This window comes from Staurois parvus, unplaced genomic scaffold (genome assembly GCF_062004578.1).
Source record: "Staurois parvus isolate SC_StPar_1 unplaced genomic scaffold, SC_StPar_1.0 ptg000365l, whole genome shotgun sequence".
NCBI classification, from domain to species: Eukaryota; Metazoa; Chordata; class Amphibia; order Anura; family Ranidae; genus Staurois; species Staurois parvus.
Window position 1 is genome coordinate 1 of NW_028318161.1, and position 15,123 is coordinate 15,123.

The 15,123-nt window shown below is 41.1% G+C and overlaps 1 protein-coding gene across 1 annotated transcript in view; it reads right to left on the minus strand.

Moving 5' to 3' along the window:
• Nucleotides 1–3,388: 3,388 nt before the first annotated feature.
• The window catches only part of LOC149456248 (cullin-4B-like), a gene marked incomplete at its 3' end in the record, with an annotated part of 76,540 nt that continues 64,805 nt past the window's right edge, over nt 3,389–15,123 (minus strand). The window contains exons 15-19 of the mRNA XM_089685167.1: nt 13,332–13,417; nt 13,140–13,247; nt 9,466–9,579; nt 3,654–3,759; nt 3,389–3,561 (exon numbers count right to left, since the gene is read on the minus strand). Of these exons, the coding sequence (XP_089541293.1) occupies nt 3,389–3,561; nt 3,654–3,759; nt 9,466–9,579; nt 13,140–13,247; nt 13,332–13,417 (587 nt within the window). The remainder of the gene's footprint in view (nt 3,562–3,653; nt 3,760–9,465; nt 9,580–13,139; nt 13,248–13,331; nt 13,418–15,123) is intronic.

A 15,123-nucleotide genomic window follows, 5' to 3' on the forward strand; every position in this document is an offset into this window, starting at 1 on the left:
TTTTATCCAGCTGTATTTACTCAGTGCAGAAATCACTGAGTTGGAAAAAGGATCACCTCCTCCTAAAAATGACTTGTAAACACAATCAGGTGTAGCTAAGCACCTTTTCAATGGCACAAAAAGCCATTTGACTTAACTATGATCAGCCGTGGTCATTTTGACTAGCTCAGCGTATAAAGAGCTTTTCTGGAGCACTTCAGTCTGGTAGTGCAAATGAAGCAAACAATTAACTATTGGTGGCAAGGCACTGTCAAAAGATCTCTGGGATAAGATTGTGGACAGGCACAAGTCAGGAGATGGATACAAAAAAAAAATAAAATCAAAAAGGCCTCATCAATGCCTAGAAGCAGAGTGAAGTCTATTATTAAGAAGTGGAAGGTATTTGGTACGACACAGACCTTACCTGGACCAGGATGTCCCTCCAAACTGGATGAAAAAGCCAAGAGGAAACTGGACAGAGAGGCTAGCAAGAGGGCTACAGCAACTCTGAAGCAGTTGCAGGAATTTATGACAGAGGGGTCACTGTGTGCATGTGACATCACAAATTCTCCAGAAATGTAGCTTGTATGGAAGTTTTGCAAGGAAAAAGCCACTCCTCAAGAAAGTCCACATGCCTTCACGACTGAGCTTTGCCAAAATGCACCTTGAAGTCTGAGGCCACATGGAAAAAGGTGTTCTGGTCAGATGAGACTAAAATTGAATTATTTGTCCTCAATGATGTGAAATAACACCATTCCTACAGTAAAGCCTAATGGTGGTAATATCCTGTTATGGGGGGGGGGGGGGGGGGGGGGTTCTGTGCAACAGGTACTGGAGCACTTGTCAGGATAGAAGGAAAAATGGATGGGCAAAATACTGTCAAATTCTTGAGGAAAATCTGCCCTCTGCCAGAAAGTTGCCAATGGGAAGGAGGTTTACCTTCCAACATGACAGTGACCCAAAGCTCACAGCAAAAATGTCCACACAGTGGTTAAAAGAAGAAAAAGGTGAATGTCCTTACATGGCCATAGCCCAGACTTGCACCCTATTGAAAATCTGTGGAATGACTTAAAGACTGCAGTCCACAAATGGTTACCATCAAATTTAACTGAACTTGAGCAGTATTGCACAGAAGAGTGGGCAAGTAATGCAAAGTCTAGATGTGCAAAGTTAGTAGAGACATATCCCAACAGACTAAAAGCTGTAAATGAAGCAAAAGGTGGTTCAACAAAATATTGACACAAGGGGGTGGATCCTTTTTCCAACTCAGTGACTGATTTTTATTTTTTGTTGACGTTATATCTTTCACTTGGATGTTATAAGCTGCACTGAGTAAATACAGCGGATAAAACAAAAAATGGTGTGTCTTCATTTCAGGCTGCAAAGCACGATAAAATATGTATTGAACACATCACCATTTGTCTCAGTAAATATATTTCTAAAGGTGCTACTGACAGGAAATTTTCACCATATGTCGGTAACAAGCCATGCAATCCATACATACAAAGAACCCAAACCAAGTAAGTTCAGAAATTGTGTATTAAAAAGGAATGCAGCAGGGAAAACGTACTGAACACGCTAACTGAAAATCTATATAACACACTGCACAAAATCTTTTGTTGGTAATGACAGTTTCAAGATGCTGCCTGTATGGGGAAACTAGTTGCATGTATTCCTCAGGTGTGCTTTTTTGGCCCATTCTTCCACACAGTCTTCATATCTTGAAGGTTCCGTGGGTCTCTTCTATGAAATCTGATCTTTAGTTCTTTCCATAGATACAAGTCAGGTGATTGGCTTTGCCACTCTAGCAGCTCTATATTCTTTGAAACAAATTGGGATTTTCCTTGGCTCTGTGTTTGGGATCATTGTTTTGCTGAAATGTCCACCCCACGTTTCATCTTCATCATCCTGGTAGATGGCAGCAGAATTTTATCAAGAATGTCTTGGTACATTTTACCATCCATTCTTCCATCAATGACATGAGGTTTGCCAGTACTGCATGCTGAAAAACAGCACAGAGCTCTTTGCTTTTACCCATCATGAGATGTATCTTTTGTGACAGCTTGTTAATGAGACACCTTTTTATAGGACAACCAGCTGATAGTAATTAGAAAGCAATCCTGCACCTTGTCAGTAAAAATTAATGAGAGATTTCAGCTGGTGTCTTGGCTTTCCATGCCTTTTTGCACCTCCCTTTCTTCATGTGTTCAATACATTTTCCCTGTGTCATTCCATTTTATTACACTACCCAATTTCTGAACTTGTTTTGATTTCTTTGTATGTATGTATGGATTGCATGGGTTGTAACCAACATGTGGTACAAATTTCATGTCAATAGCACCTTTAGAAATATATTTACCTAGAAAAATGGTGATGTATTCAATACTTCTTTTACCCGCTGTATATTTATATTGAATGCTAGTCAGTGGCAGTGCCCCCTTACCCGTCCAAGAAAAAGGTCTCATTAAGCCCAGGAAGAAGTAAAATATTTACATTATTCTTCATTCCTGCAAGCCTTCCTCCCAGCTGCAATGGTCCTACAGAGCACCTTCTCTTCATCGGTCATTGCCTCTCCAAAAACCACCTACATTGCAGCACTGCATTGTACAGGAGGATGTTGACAGGCCAACCTTTTCATGGATGTGTTGAAGAGCAGGTAGCAAAGAAAGCATTGTTTATTTCTTATCCAAAGAGAGATAAATTGGGGGGATTTTAGGGCTTCATTCATACTGAACTTAAGCATGAACCCACGCAAGGACCCAAATTGCCTGCATGGACAGTCACCGCTCCTAACTTGACATCAATGTAGGTGCATGTCTCAGAGCCCATACTGTCTACATTCAGCAACAGGTGCACACAGATGTCAAACTGGGAGCAGCGGCTGTGCATTTGAAGCTCCTGCGTCCCAACTGACTTAAATGGAACAGCTTGCAAGAAGTTGCACAGAACATCTATGTATCCAATAGGCAAACACTGCCCTCACATGGGTGTATAGCTAAAATACGCCCATGGGAATGAGGCCTTCTAATCGATTGAAGTTCAGTTTTAACAGAGACTAGCCAAGAAAAGCAAGAACTCCTGCATTTACAGCTTTTCAAAGCCGTCTTTGGGCATCCAGCAAGTGCCCACTCTACCCCATTCACTTCAGGAATCCTCAATATCTGCTATAATTCAGCCAACAAAGAGCACCTGCACTGCAAAGAAGTATAATAGGGGGACTGGCAGAACTCCAAATCAGAGTTTTAACAGCTGGCAGAGGAGGTTTTGAGAAGGTGTAAACCAGCAAACACTTTTAGTAGTACAGACTTTTCAGAGGCAGTGCTCAGAAGATGCTCCATGTCACACAGTATGACATTCTTTCCTCCCTAGGGCACACACTATACATTTTATTATGAAATATACAACATACCGTTTCCTTCATCTGAATCTGATTAATCCTTATTCTGAAGAGCTGATGCTTGAAATCATCATTGAAAGTAAACTTGTCACCATCATCTACATCTTTACTCCTTGGATTCTTAGCAAGGACTCTGGCTCTTCCACAAGCCAATGATTGGAGCGTTCTCCTTAATTCACTATCCTCTAAGAAATGATGTACAAGAAATTAGTATTTATTTATACATAGTAAGATTAACCTGAAAACTGCAGGAAAGATCAGCATTAGCCTACGTTACCAATGCCAGTTGCTTGTCTAATTTCTTCAAAGCTGAATTCTTCTCCCTCATTGAACATAAGCAATACAAGGGTTTGGAAGAGCGAGACCTGTAATTCTTTTTTACCCTACAAAAGAATAAAAAAACAGCAAAATCTGTAAGGCGAAATGAATATAACTCATTTTTACAGTAAGCATGGAAAAGCACATGCAGACCAGACTGAAAGATATGGAGTAGGCAAAATTAGATAAACCAGATGTCTGTCATGTAATGGCACAATTTATGTATGGAGTAAAACCTTAAATTAGGTTTAAAGGAAACTTAGCATAAACTATGCATAATCATGATGCAAATAAACATTCAATACATCACAAGAAACATTGTGGGCTATCTAAAGACCACACAGTAAAGCAGCTTGTTTTGCTGTCTAATAAGCCATCAGTCATTGCTCTAGTGACTCCTGACCAGTTCTGTTACCAGCTGGCTTCTTTCAGCAAAAGATAAAAAGTGAACATGTGAAAAGGAGACTAGAGCTCCACCTGCAGGTTAAATAGAAGTCTACATATTAAACATGCATAATAAGGCCCTTTTCACTCTGATCAGTTTTTGATCAGCTCCGTTAAAGCGAAAGAAAAATGCATGAAAAATGAATCCCTTTAAACCCTATACTTTATTTATTTCAGGTACTTATATAGCGCTGTCAATTTACGCAGCGCTTTACATATATATATATTATACATTCACATCAGTCCCTAACCCTCAAGGGGCGTACAATCTAAGGTCCCTAACTTATATTCATACATACACATACTAGGGACAATTTCAGACAGGATCCAATTAACTTACCAGCATGTCTTTGGAGTGTGGGAGGAAACCGGAGTACCCGGAGGAAATCCACGCAAGCACAGGGAGAACACGCAAACTCCAGGCAGGTGGTGCCGTGGCTGGGATTCAAACCAACGACCCTAGTGCTGCCAGGTGGAAGTGCTAACCATTTAGGCACTGTGCTGCCTTAATAGAACTCTTCACACTGGTCCGGTCCATTCTTAAAAGTCCTGCTTGCTGTCATTAGAGCAGTACAGTGTCACTATGATGACATTGAAGCAACAGTGTCACTGATTTTTGATCAGAGCAGTACACTGCACTGCTCTGGTGACCGTGATTTTTCTTTTTTTCAAATGTAAAAAAATAAATAAATAAAAAAAAGAAGCAAAAGCAACCGCCCCCATAAAAGTTAAATTACAATTGTAAACAAAATAATGTACAAAATTAAAAAAAGGGGGGGGGGGCCCACAGGCCCACATTCAAATCACTCTGCAAACAGCATAAAACAGTTTTAACCCCCTAAATGCTGGACTACCGAAATGCAACCACATGCAGTGTGTGGTTGTGAAAAAGTTACAGAGGCCCCATTTACTTGAATGGGTTGGGTTCAGCAGGAAATGCCCACCATGTACAACAGGGGGCATAATTCCTTAATTCCTGTTGTGGCACATGTATACCCCCAGCCGCTACCTTCTTAGTTAAGGGGGGATTGGTTGAGGGATGGTAAAAATGCAGTTCATCCACGGGGTTTTACACCCACCCACCCCAAAAACAAGTGTAAAAGAGCGCCAAGTTGGCTGCAATTTGAGATACAGAAATAGAAGCGAGAACTGGTTGCAGGCCTGGACTTGCCAGGTTAAGTAGCTTTGAAGAGCAACTCAAGGTTTCGATCAGCTGATTCTTTGAAAGTAGGAACATCTTTAATAAGGACAGAGACAGCAGGATTAATGAGAAATCTAGCCCACTTTTTTGCAATTGTTTTCCACTGGACAGAGTTCAGCAAAGATTTTTGGGGGAGTGAAAACCTTTGGAGGAATCATAAACTGTACATTCTAGTCTCTAATGACCAGGGAAAGTTTTGCAAATTTTTGTCTCTGAGCTCAAAAGGGGCATGGCAAAATGGAACAGAGTCAATCTGCACAATCTCAAGGCTTTTGAGGACAGAGGCAATGAACTTAACATTAGCAAGCATGTTGACTGAAGCTCCCTCTTCAATATACAGTAGTAGCAATGTGGGGAAAAGAAATATTCCAGTTTCCTCCAACAGTGCCTTAACATCCTCTTCATTCCCTATGGATTCTGCATCTTATAGGTAACATCATATCAGGGTCTGACTGTGGCTGAGAAAAAAAATGGAAGTAGGAAAACTGGCCAGGCGTTTTTGTTCCCTGAAAAAAGATGGCTGTATTGAGGCCCCAATCTGTACAAAAAACTGTGACAGATATTGGATATTCTATTTGTCAAATAAGCCACTTGTTCCTTGCCTGAAATACAGCTTAAAATCAGATGCTTCCCAGTGTTAAAACCAAGTCCTGCTCTGGTGCAAAGGACGCATTGTCACATTGAAGTTTAATGTTGTGCGGGCCTTTGGCAGAGTGAACATATGCCTACTATTTTGCATGGGCTCCCTTTCACGTAGTAGGTACTTCTGAAGTAAAATTGGGCGATAGAGTAAGCATGTCTGGAAGGAGCAGGCAATAACCCAAGTGTAGACCATCCTGCAATAAATCCTTGACCAATGAACAGGCAAAAGCACTTTAAGTACCTTACCTCATAAGGTCTCTAGGCAGATTTGGTGTTAAAAGTGTGCGACCAGTGGTGTGATGTTGAATTTGACGCCAAGTTTGAAAGCTTTGCACTGTGAAATGAATACATTCCAAACAAAGCCTCATTACAGCACTGGTCAGGCAACACAGGATGACCTGTCCATGACACTGGACTGCATATAAAAACCAGGCTTTGCCCATCAGGGCAGGGAAACCCAGAAAGGACTTTCAGGGTCTGGGCTGCATATCGATGGACTATGGCCCTAGCTCTGTACAGTGCCTGGCAGCTAACTCAATCCATTGCACCAAGCAACAAAATGATCCATTGCCCAAGGCAACATTACAGGCCATTCCCACAGCGTGGGGTACAGCTTCTAAGGTTTTACAGAAGTTGCACTGTTCCACATACACTGCTGCTGTACAGGCATTAGAAGACATTGAGGGTCGATTGAAGCATTCCAAGGCAATAAGGAAAAAAAAATAACCTAGAGAAGAGAATTTCTCCATGAAAAAGAGGTCCATCACCTTCTGACACTAGCAAAAAACTGAGGACACACAGAGTGGAGTGGGATTATAGGGAAGCTGTGCCAGGGGATCATGTCCCCAAAAGCTTGCCAGTGTTCAATCACCTGAAGGGATGAGCCTATAACCCACTGTGCATGAATGAGCTGCCTGTGTCCTGCGCTGTACAATTAAAGTGGTTGTAAAGGCTGAATGTTTTTACCTTCATGCATTCTATATATGAAGGTAAAAATCCTTCAGTGTGCAGCTCCACTAGCAGCACCCCCCTTAATACTTACCTGAGCTCAATCTCGATCCAGCGATGTGCACGAGAGCTGAGGCTCTCCCAAGTCTCTCTCCCCTCATTGGCTGAGACACAGCAGAGGAAGCCATTGACTCGTTGCTGGTAATCACAGCTAGACAGTACCAACCCCGGCTCCCTCCACAGAGAAGAGGGAGCGCAGGCTGGGACTGACCCATACTCTGTGTGTCTCAGACACACAGAGGCAGCTTAGGAGCGTGCACGCACAATTGCCCTTAGAGAATGCAGCTTGCTCTGGGGGCACTCAGCAGAGGGGAGGGGCCAGAGGTGCCAGTAGAGGTTCGAGAAGAGGATCAGAAGAGCTCTGTGCAAAACCATTGCACAGAGCAGGTAAGTATGGCAAACTGGGGAGTGCAAAATCTGGTTCACCTCTGCATACAAAAACAATCAGCTCCAGCTTTTTTCTGTCAAAGCTTAATTGAACAAGCTGAAGTTGGAAACGGATTGGCTACCATGCACAGCTGCACCAGATTTTGCACTCCTCAGTCTTAGTAAATCAACCCAATAGCCTACAAGCTGGATATAAGACCAGACAAGGAGAGAAAATGGCAATGACTGTCTGGGTTCCCAACAGCCTGTATTTTCAGACTGTTAACAAAAAACTAATTTCCCCCTTCTGTAAAAGTCCATGTACAAGGGAACCAGTCAGTGAAAAATACTGCAGCTGTCACTTAAGGTTTCAGTTCATGTCCATTTCCTAGAGTCTCTCCTGAAAAGCACTGCTCCCTGATTTAATTGAAAGGACACAGGCTGATCTGCTCTACTTTCCACCCTAGCTCTGCAGCTTCAGTTTTAAAAATGATCCTTTGACCTTCGGTTTATGGATATCTGTTAGACTGTCACTTGTGGCACACTAATTAGTGGTATTTTGTAGGTACAAGAACTGTGGCGTAGGCGTGCAGTGTATACAGCAAGTAGGCTCAGATTTTAAATAACCCCTTCCTGCCACCCCCTCTCAGCCATTTAACAGGATTTAAATGCACGGGGGGGGGGGGGGCATTCAGATGTGACCACTGTGATTTACAGTCACGATTGGAAAGCTCCCGATCTCTAGTATGCGTATGCATAGGGAGCTTTACAGGACCTGCTCATTACTGTGCTGGGAGCGCGCAAAGACAGCACTTTAAGCACAGTAACGTGTTCACTTAGGGAAGTATATATGTGGCTGCTAAGTATAAGCCCACCCATCGAGAGGCCGTATTAGATATATACATAAATACATATACACAGACACACATATATACACACACATTTTATATATATATATATATATATATATATATATATATATATATACACACACACACACACACACACACACACATATACATATACACACACACACATACATATATACATACATATACACACACACATACATACACACACACACACACACACACACACACACACCAGGTTAGAGGGAAGTGGTTAAGCATCTCTTTAAGTCACTCCAACTGTCAGGTGCAACCTGACTATGACCACTATTTGTCAAAGCGCAATATGCACATCAAAAAGCTATTGTTTTTCCCGCTTCATCCCAGGGTCAAATTGTCAATTTATTTAAAGAAACACTTGAGGTTGATGTGCAAAAATGCCAGAACTTCATTCGAATTGGGCGTTGTCACTGTAACCAAATTCAACTAAACAAACCGCAAAGCCCATAAGATGGGCACAGTGGTTACTGTTGGTGGCAATACTTCGGGACTGGTCTAACAAATGCAAAGCTTAAATTCAGTATATGTTCAAAATTCCATAATTTATTAACTCAAAACATTGTCTAAAAGAACCACCAGCGTGGAATCTAAACAAAACAAAAAAAAAGCATAAACATCATAGTAGAAAACAATATCACCATGAATAGACAAACAAGACAAGACTCGAGTTAATAAATTATGGAATTTTGAACATATTCTGAATGTAAGCTTTGCGTGTGTTATACCAGTCCTGAAGTATTGCCACCAACAGTAACCAAAAAGCCATAACCCTAGGTATGCTCACATTCTTTTCATGCTTTTTTGATGGGTGTTATGGGTATTCATTATGTTTATAAATGAATTGAGAACAGTTTAGACATCAATTCTCTTAATTTTGAATAGGTATTTTTATAATATTTTAGGTTATCAGTAAAAATATGTGCTGGCAGTGAATTTTCCATGTTTCAACTGTAAAAATATATAAATAAATTTAGAGAGGACCCTGATGGCCTGATGACCAGTCTATTACAGAAAGTTCTTGCACAAAGAAAAACAAAGTTTATGCTGGTTCATACATGGGTGAAGCATGTTCTATCATAACTATCTCCATGCTCACAGTAGTGGAAGATATTTTGAGGAAATAGCTTAGCTGAAATTAAGAGGAATCACACAAACGAGAAAAGAAAATATGGGTACAACATTTAGTAACTACATCAACCTACCTCATTAAACTCTGCCTTCAAGACACACTGGCCCAGAGTTGACTGCCATTGTAGTTTTCTGCCACTGTGTTTTCCAAGGTAAAATGTCTTGAAAATCTCCTGAAGCTTCACCATCTTAAAAAAAAAGAAAAAAAAAAAAAGATTAAGTAAGAGTATATGTATGTAACATTGACCATTTATTTTTTTCCCTTTGGTGTGTTAAATATACCACTTAAAACACTGGAGGGTTAACTTGGCCTCATGCTTAGGGTCATTGTCATGCTGAAAAGTTCAAGGAGTGTCCTATGAGCAGCTTTCATGCAGAAGAATACAGTGCCTGCCAGTATTTTCTGATAACATGCTGCATTCTTCTTCCCAATTTTAACAAGATACATGCCTTTACAGCTCACACCACCCCAAAACATCAGGAAGCCACCACCATCCTTCACAGTGGAGATGGTATTGTTATTGCTATAGGCTTTGCTGACCCCCTTCAAAGTGCTTATGGTTGTGACCATAAAGCTCTATTTTGGTTTCATGACTACAGATTACAGTGTGCCAACAGCTGTGAGACATATCAAGGTGTTGACTGGCAAATTATAACCAGGCTTTTTTGTGGCGCTGGTGCAGTAAAAGTGTCTTTCTGGCAAATCAGCCATGTAGCTCATATTGTTGTACTGAGATCCTTGAAACAGAACCATCTTTTTCCAGAGCAGCCTGTATTTCTTCTGAGGTTACCTGTGGGTATTTCTTTGTATCCCCAACAATTCCAGCAGTCGTGGCTGCAATCTTTCTTGGTCTACCTGACCTTGGCATCAAGAGATCACCAACATTTTTAATTTCTTAATAAATGATTTAACAGTACTGACTGGCATATTCAAGGCTTTGGATATCTTTTTATATCCTTTTCCATCTTTATAAAGTTCCATTACCTTATTAAACAGGTCTTTTGACAGCTCTTTTCTGCTCCGCATGGCTCAGTATCTAGCCTGCTCAGTGCATCCATGTGAGAGCTAACAAACCTATTGACTATTTATACACAGGCACTAATTGCAATTTAAAAAGCCACAAATGTGATAAAGTAACCTTTATTGCCATTTGAACCTGTGTGCGTCACTTTGTGTACCTCTACCAAGGCCAAACATTCCAGGGTATGTAAACTTTTGATCAGGGCCATTTAGGTGATTTCTGTTATGATTTTAAAAAGGAGAAAAACTACTATGTGATAATAAATGGCTTCATATGGTCACTATCCTTAAATAAAAGACAGCTTTTTGGCATAATCAGTCATATTTTCAATATCAATGCCAAAACTTCACGATTCCTGCCAGGTGTGCAAACTTTTGAGCACAACTGTAGATAGAGGAAAAGGCCTTGCTTTTGCCAACAAAACGTTTTGTTGTAGAGTTAATGAATGGAAGAAAGACTTACGTACTTGGGACGTGTCCAGCACCACACCCAATTATTCTAACGCTGGCCATACACTACAATTTTCTGTCCAATTTCCTTTAGATTTACCTTCAACTATGTAGTGCAAGGGCCTGCCTATTTGGATACAATTTAAAAGTGTTGTTTAGGTTTGACCTCATATTATAAGATTTGTGGTAAATCTAAAGAAAAATTCTCAAGAAAATTGTATAATGTATGGCCAGCCTAAGACAAAGAGAAGGTTGAAGAGTAGTTTTTATTTTTTTTTTTAATTCATCACCCAGCTGAAAGCCTGTAGCAGGCAAATTGTCTCCTGGACATTTTCCGACCACTGACTAGTAGATGAGTCCTTCAGAAGGTCATCTAGATAGCACATAGCTTGAATGCCTTGAGCTCTGAGCAAGGCCAGCAGAGGTGTTAAGAACTTTGGGAACATGATGGGAGCTGAGGATAGGCTGAAGGGCGGTGGGACAAACAGTGATTTTCTGCCACTGCAAAGCACAGAAAGCATAGCTGAGGTGGGTAAATGGGAACATGCAGATAAGCATCTTGGACATCCACTGATGCCATGTATTCCACTGAGAGGCAATAACAGACCTTGCAGAATTCATGCTGAATTTTGTAACTTGAAGTCTGTCAAGGGATTTTTAAGTCCAAAATAGGGTGAATATCCCATTGTGCCTTGGTAATATGAAAAGGTCTGAGTAGAAACCTTTGAACCAGTCTTACGTAGGTACTGGTACAATGGATCTCTGGGACAAGAGGTGGTTCATGGCCTTTTGCAAATCCACCTGTCCTTGGACAGTCTTTGAAATAAACTGGTGTGGAAGCAGAGTTTTGAACAGCGGCAGGTGATCAAGTCCCAGGGGGTCAGCCACCAGAAGATGTCAGCAGCCGGTAGTGAGTTCCAGAGATGGCACATTGTTGGATACTTTTACTTTAATGTGGTTTTAAAAGGCAAAGGGTGGTCACACCAAATATTGATTTCATTGGGAGTTCTAGGTCATTTACTTTCTATTTTGATAACAATAAACTATTAATATCTCTTTTTCAGAAAGCACTCTTAATTTACAAAATTTTTTTATTTATTTTTTTTTTATTTACACCTGCCTAAAAATGTTTGCACAGTAGTGTAACACCTTGTCATCCACCTGAGACTGAGCTCTGAGTGATTTCAATTTTAGCATCAAGTTTGAATGTTTGCACTGTGAAGTGAGTACATTCCATACATGGCCCGTTTACAGTAATAATCAGAGATTCAGGGTGACCTTTCACCTGCCATAATATGGCTGAAAATCACATACTTTAGACCTAAAATTGCAGGCAGAGAGAAAACTGTTGGCAACATGCAAAACAGATAAATGGAGCTTTAAACAGCTTCCCCGCCACCCTATAGCAGAAATACTGCTACGGGCGGCAGGGGTGCGCAAAATCATGTATATATACTTGAATTTGTATTTCCGGGAAGGAGGCGGGTGCGCGAGCCCTACCTGCGCTGACTTTCGCGGCCGTGGCTGTCAATCACCGTTTCCTGAAAGCACCAACACCGCCCCCAGTAAAAACACTCCCAGCACAGTTAACCCTTTGATCGCCCCTCATGTTAACCCCTTCCTGCCCAGTGCCATTAGTACAGTGTCAGTGCTTTTTATTTTAGCATTGATCAGTATATTGGCATCACTGGGGATGTCTGTCACACCAAGTGAGTTACCCTCAGTGTCATAATGCCCACTGCAGTCCCGCTATAAGTCGCTGATCGCCGCCATTACTAGTAAAAGAAACAAAAATTCCAGTAAATATACATTTGTAAATGCTATAACTTTCACGTAAACCAATACATTTGCACGTATTGGGATTTATTGTTTTTTTAGCAAAAAAGACGCAGCAGAATACATTTTGTCCTAAATTAATGACGAAATATGATTTTTTTTTTTTTTTTTTTTTCGTTAGACAGGTTTAATAGCAAAAAGTAAAAAAAAGTTTTTTTTCCCACAAAATTGCGATCAAATACCACCAAAAGGAAGCTCAATTCGTGGGAAAAAAAAAAAAAAGGACGTCAATTTCATTTGGGTGCAGCATTGCATGACCGCGCAATTGTAAGTTGAAGTAACACAGCGCCGTAACACAAAAAGTGGCCTGATCAGGAAGGGGGGTAAATCCCCAGGAGGGCAAGTGGTTAAGTAAATAGGATACAACCATGTTGGGAAACACCCAGCTTAAAATACATTTTACATGCATATTTAATGTAACCAATGCATCTAATACATTACCTCAGGAGGTAGGTGAACTTCCATAGGCACATATGTTGGCCAGTAACCCATTGTAAGGATATTCACAGTTAATTCAATGTTGCCAGGAACATTCTGATTCTGCATGTACTGCAAGAAAAAAATGTAAACATAAATCGGCCAAATGATTTGACACCAAATAGATTCACTTATAAATTTTCATTGGTGATATACCTGTTTAAAGTGAACCATAATGTCTTTTGAGAGCTCCATGTCTTTAAACATCCCCTCAAGCTTGCTGGTAAAGGCAGATCCACATTCTACACAAAACAAAAATTGTTACAGTACTATATTTGCCATAATTACATTTATCCAGATGAACGATAGCCAAATATCATGTGGCTGATACATTGCTACATTTCAGAGCATGGAAAAGGCAAGTACATGGCAAAATACAACTGGATGGCATACATGAAGTTCCATAAACCTAAACCAGTCAAGGCAGTATATTCAAATGAACTCAAACTCACTAGCTATATCTTCCCAAAGGAAACACAAAATTACAGGTCAATTTAGAAACCTAATTAAGGAAGTAGCAAAATTAAGGAGTAGAGGGGGGGGGGGAGAGTAGAGATCCACTTTAAAAAAAGCCACAGATTATACAATTTTCTTTCATTCCAACCTAGGTGGAAAGTAAAATATTCCTGCTCTCAGAACACAATCATCACTAATACCTGCCAGATGTGAATCGCATGCACAACTGACAGGCTGGTGGTATCAACTTCAGTACAAATCAGCCAGTCCATAACTGGATCAAATCTATGGCTGGCTTAAAATGAAACTATAGCAGTAGGATAAACATTGCAGGCAGGTATCTTGACTCAATCAGGAAACACAGAATGTGCCACAGTAATGAATGTTAAAAGAAGTTTGTGGCTTACTTCACGAGTATTGTGCATCACATTGTAACTGGATTTGGCATTTGTTGAACTTTATACTGGAGCCATTAGTTGTACTTTACCTTCTGCTTTAAACTCCATTACAAAGCATAAAAAAGAAAAAAAAAATCTAAAGAAACAAATGACTGGTTTCCAGAGCAGTGTGAGTGAGCGTGTTAGCAGAATAGAAGAAAATAATTTGTTATAGTCTAGGCCAGGGCTTGAAATTTCCACTCGCCTGCCCACCAATGGCGAGCGGAAATGATGGTGGGGGCGAGTGTGTCCCCCAGGTCCGTCTTGCTGAGCAGGCTCGGAGCTCAGGCAGGATCTCTCATTGGCAATGGGAGCCGCCAGACTGCTCAATAGCTGAGCGCAGAGAAAGCAAAGCAAGGAGTGTGTGTTGTGCTCTCTGCCTCCCCCTAGAGTGCAGTACCCGGATCTGTGAGTGAACAACAAAGTACTGCAACTTTTTATGGGGGGGGGAAGGGGGTACGTGTACGTGTGTGTGTGTGTCTGTGTATGCATGTACAATTGTACGTGTCTGTGTGTATGTACATGTGTGTATCTGTACATGTGTCTGCATGTATGTGCATGTCTGTGTGTGTGTACATGTGTGTGTGTGTGCATGCATGTACGTGTGTGTGTGTGTGTGTACATGTACGTACATGTGTCTGCATGTCTGTGTGTATGTACATGTATCTGTGTGTATGCGTGTCTGTACGTAACTGTGTGTGTATATACGTGTGTGTGTGCACGCACATGTGTCTGTGCGTGTGTGTACATGTTTCTGTGTGTGTATGTACATGTCTGTGTGTGTGTGTGTGTGTGTATAGGTGTCTCCGATTGTGTGTGTTTGTTGGTGGCGAGTAACTAAGGCCTGGCTAGTAGCTCAGGACTTAAATTTCAAGCTATTGAATCCAAACTGCAGCCCAAGGGCCAGATGTGGCCCTTTGTTTGCTTTTATCTTGCCCTTGGGGCAATATTTCATCCACTGATAATGCGGCATAATTCCCCCCACGGAAACCAGCGAAAAGTCACAATTCCTCCGAAGGACACCAACGATGGGGCCCAGTTTCTACCAATGAGAC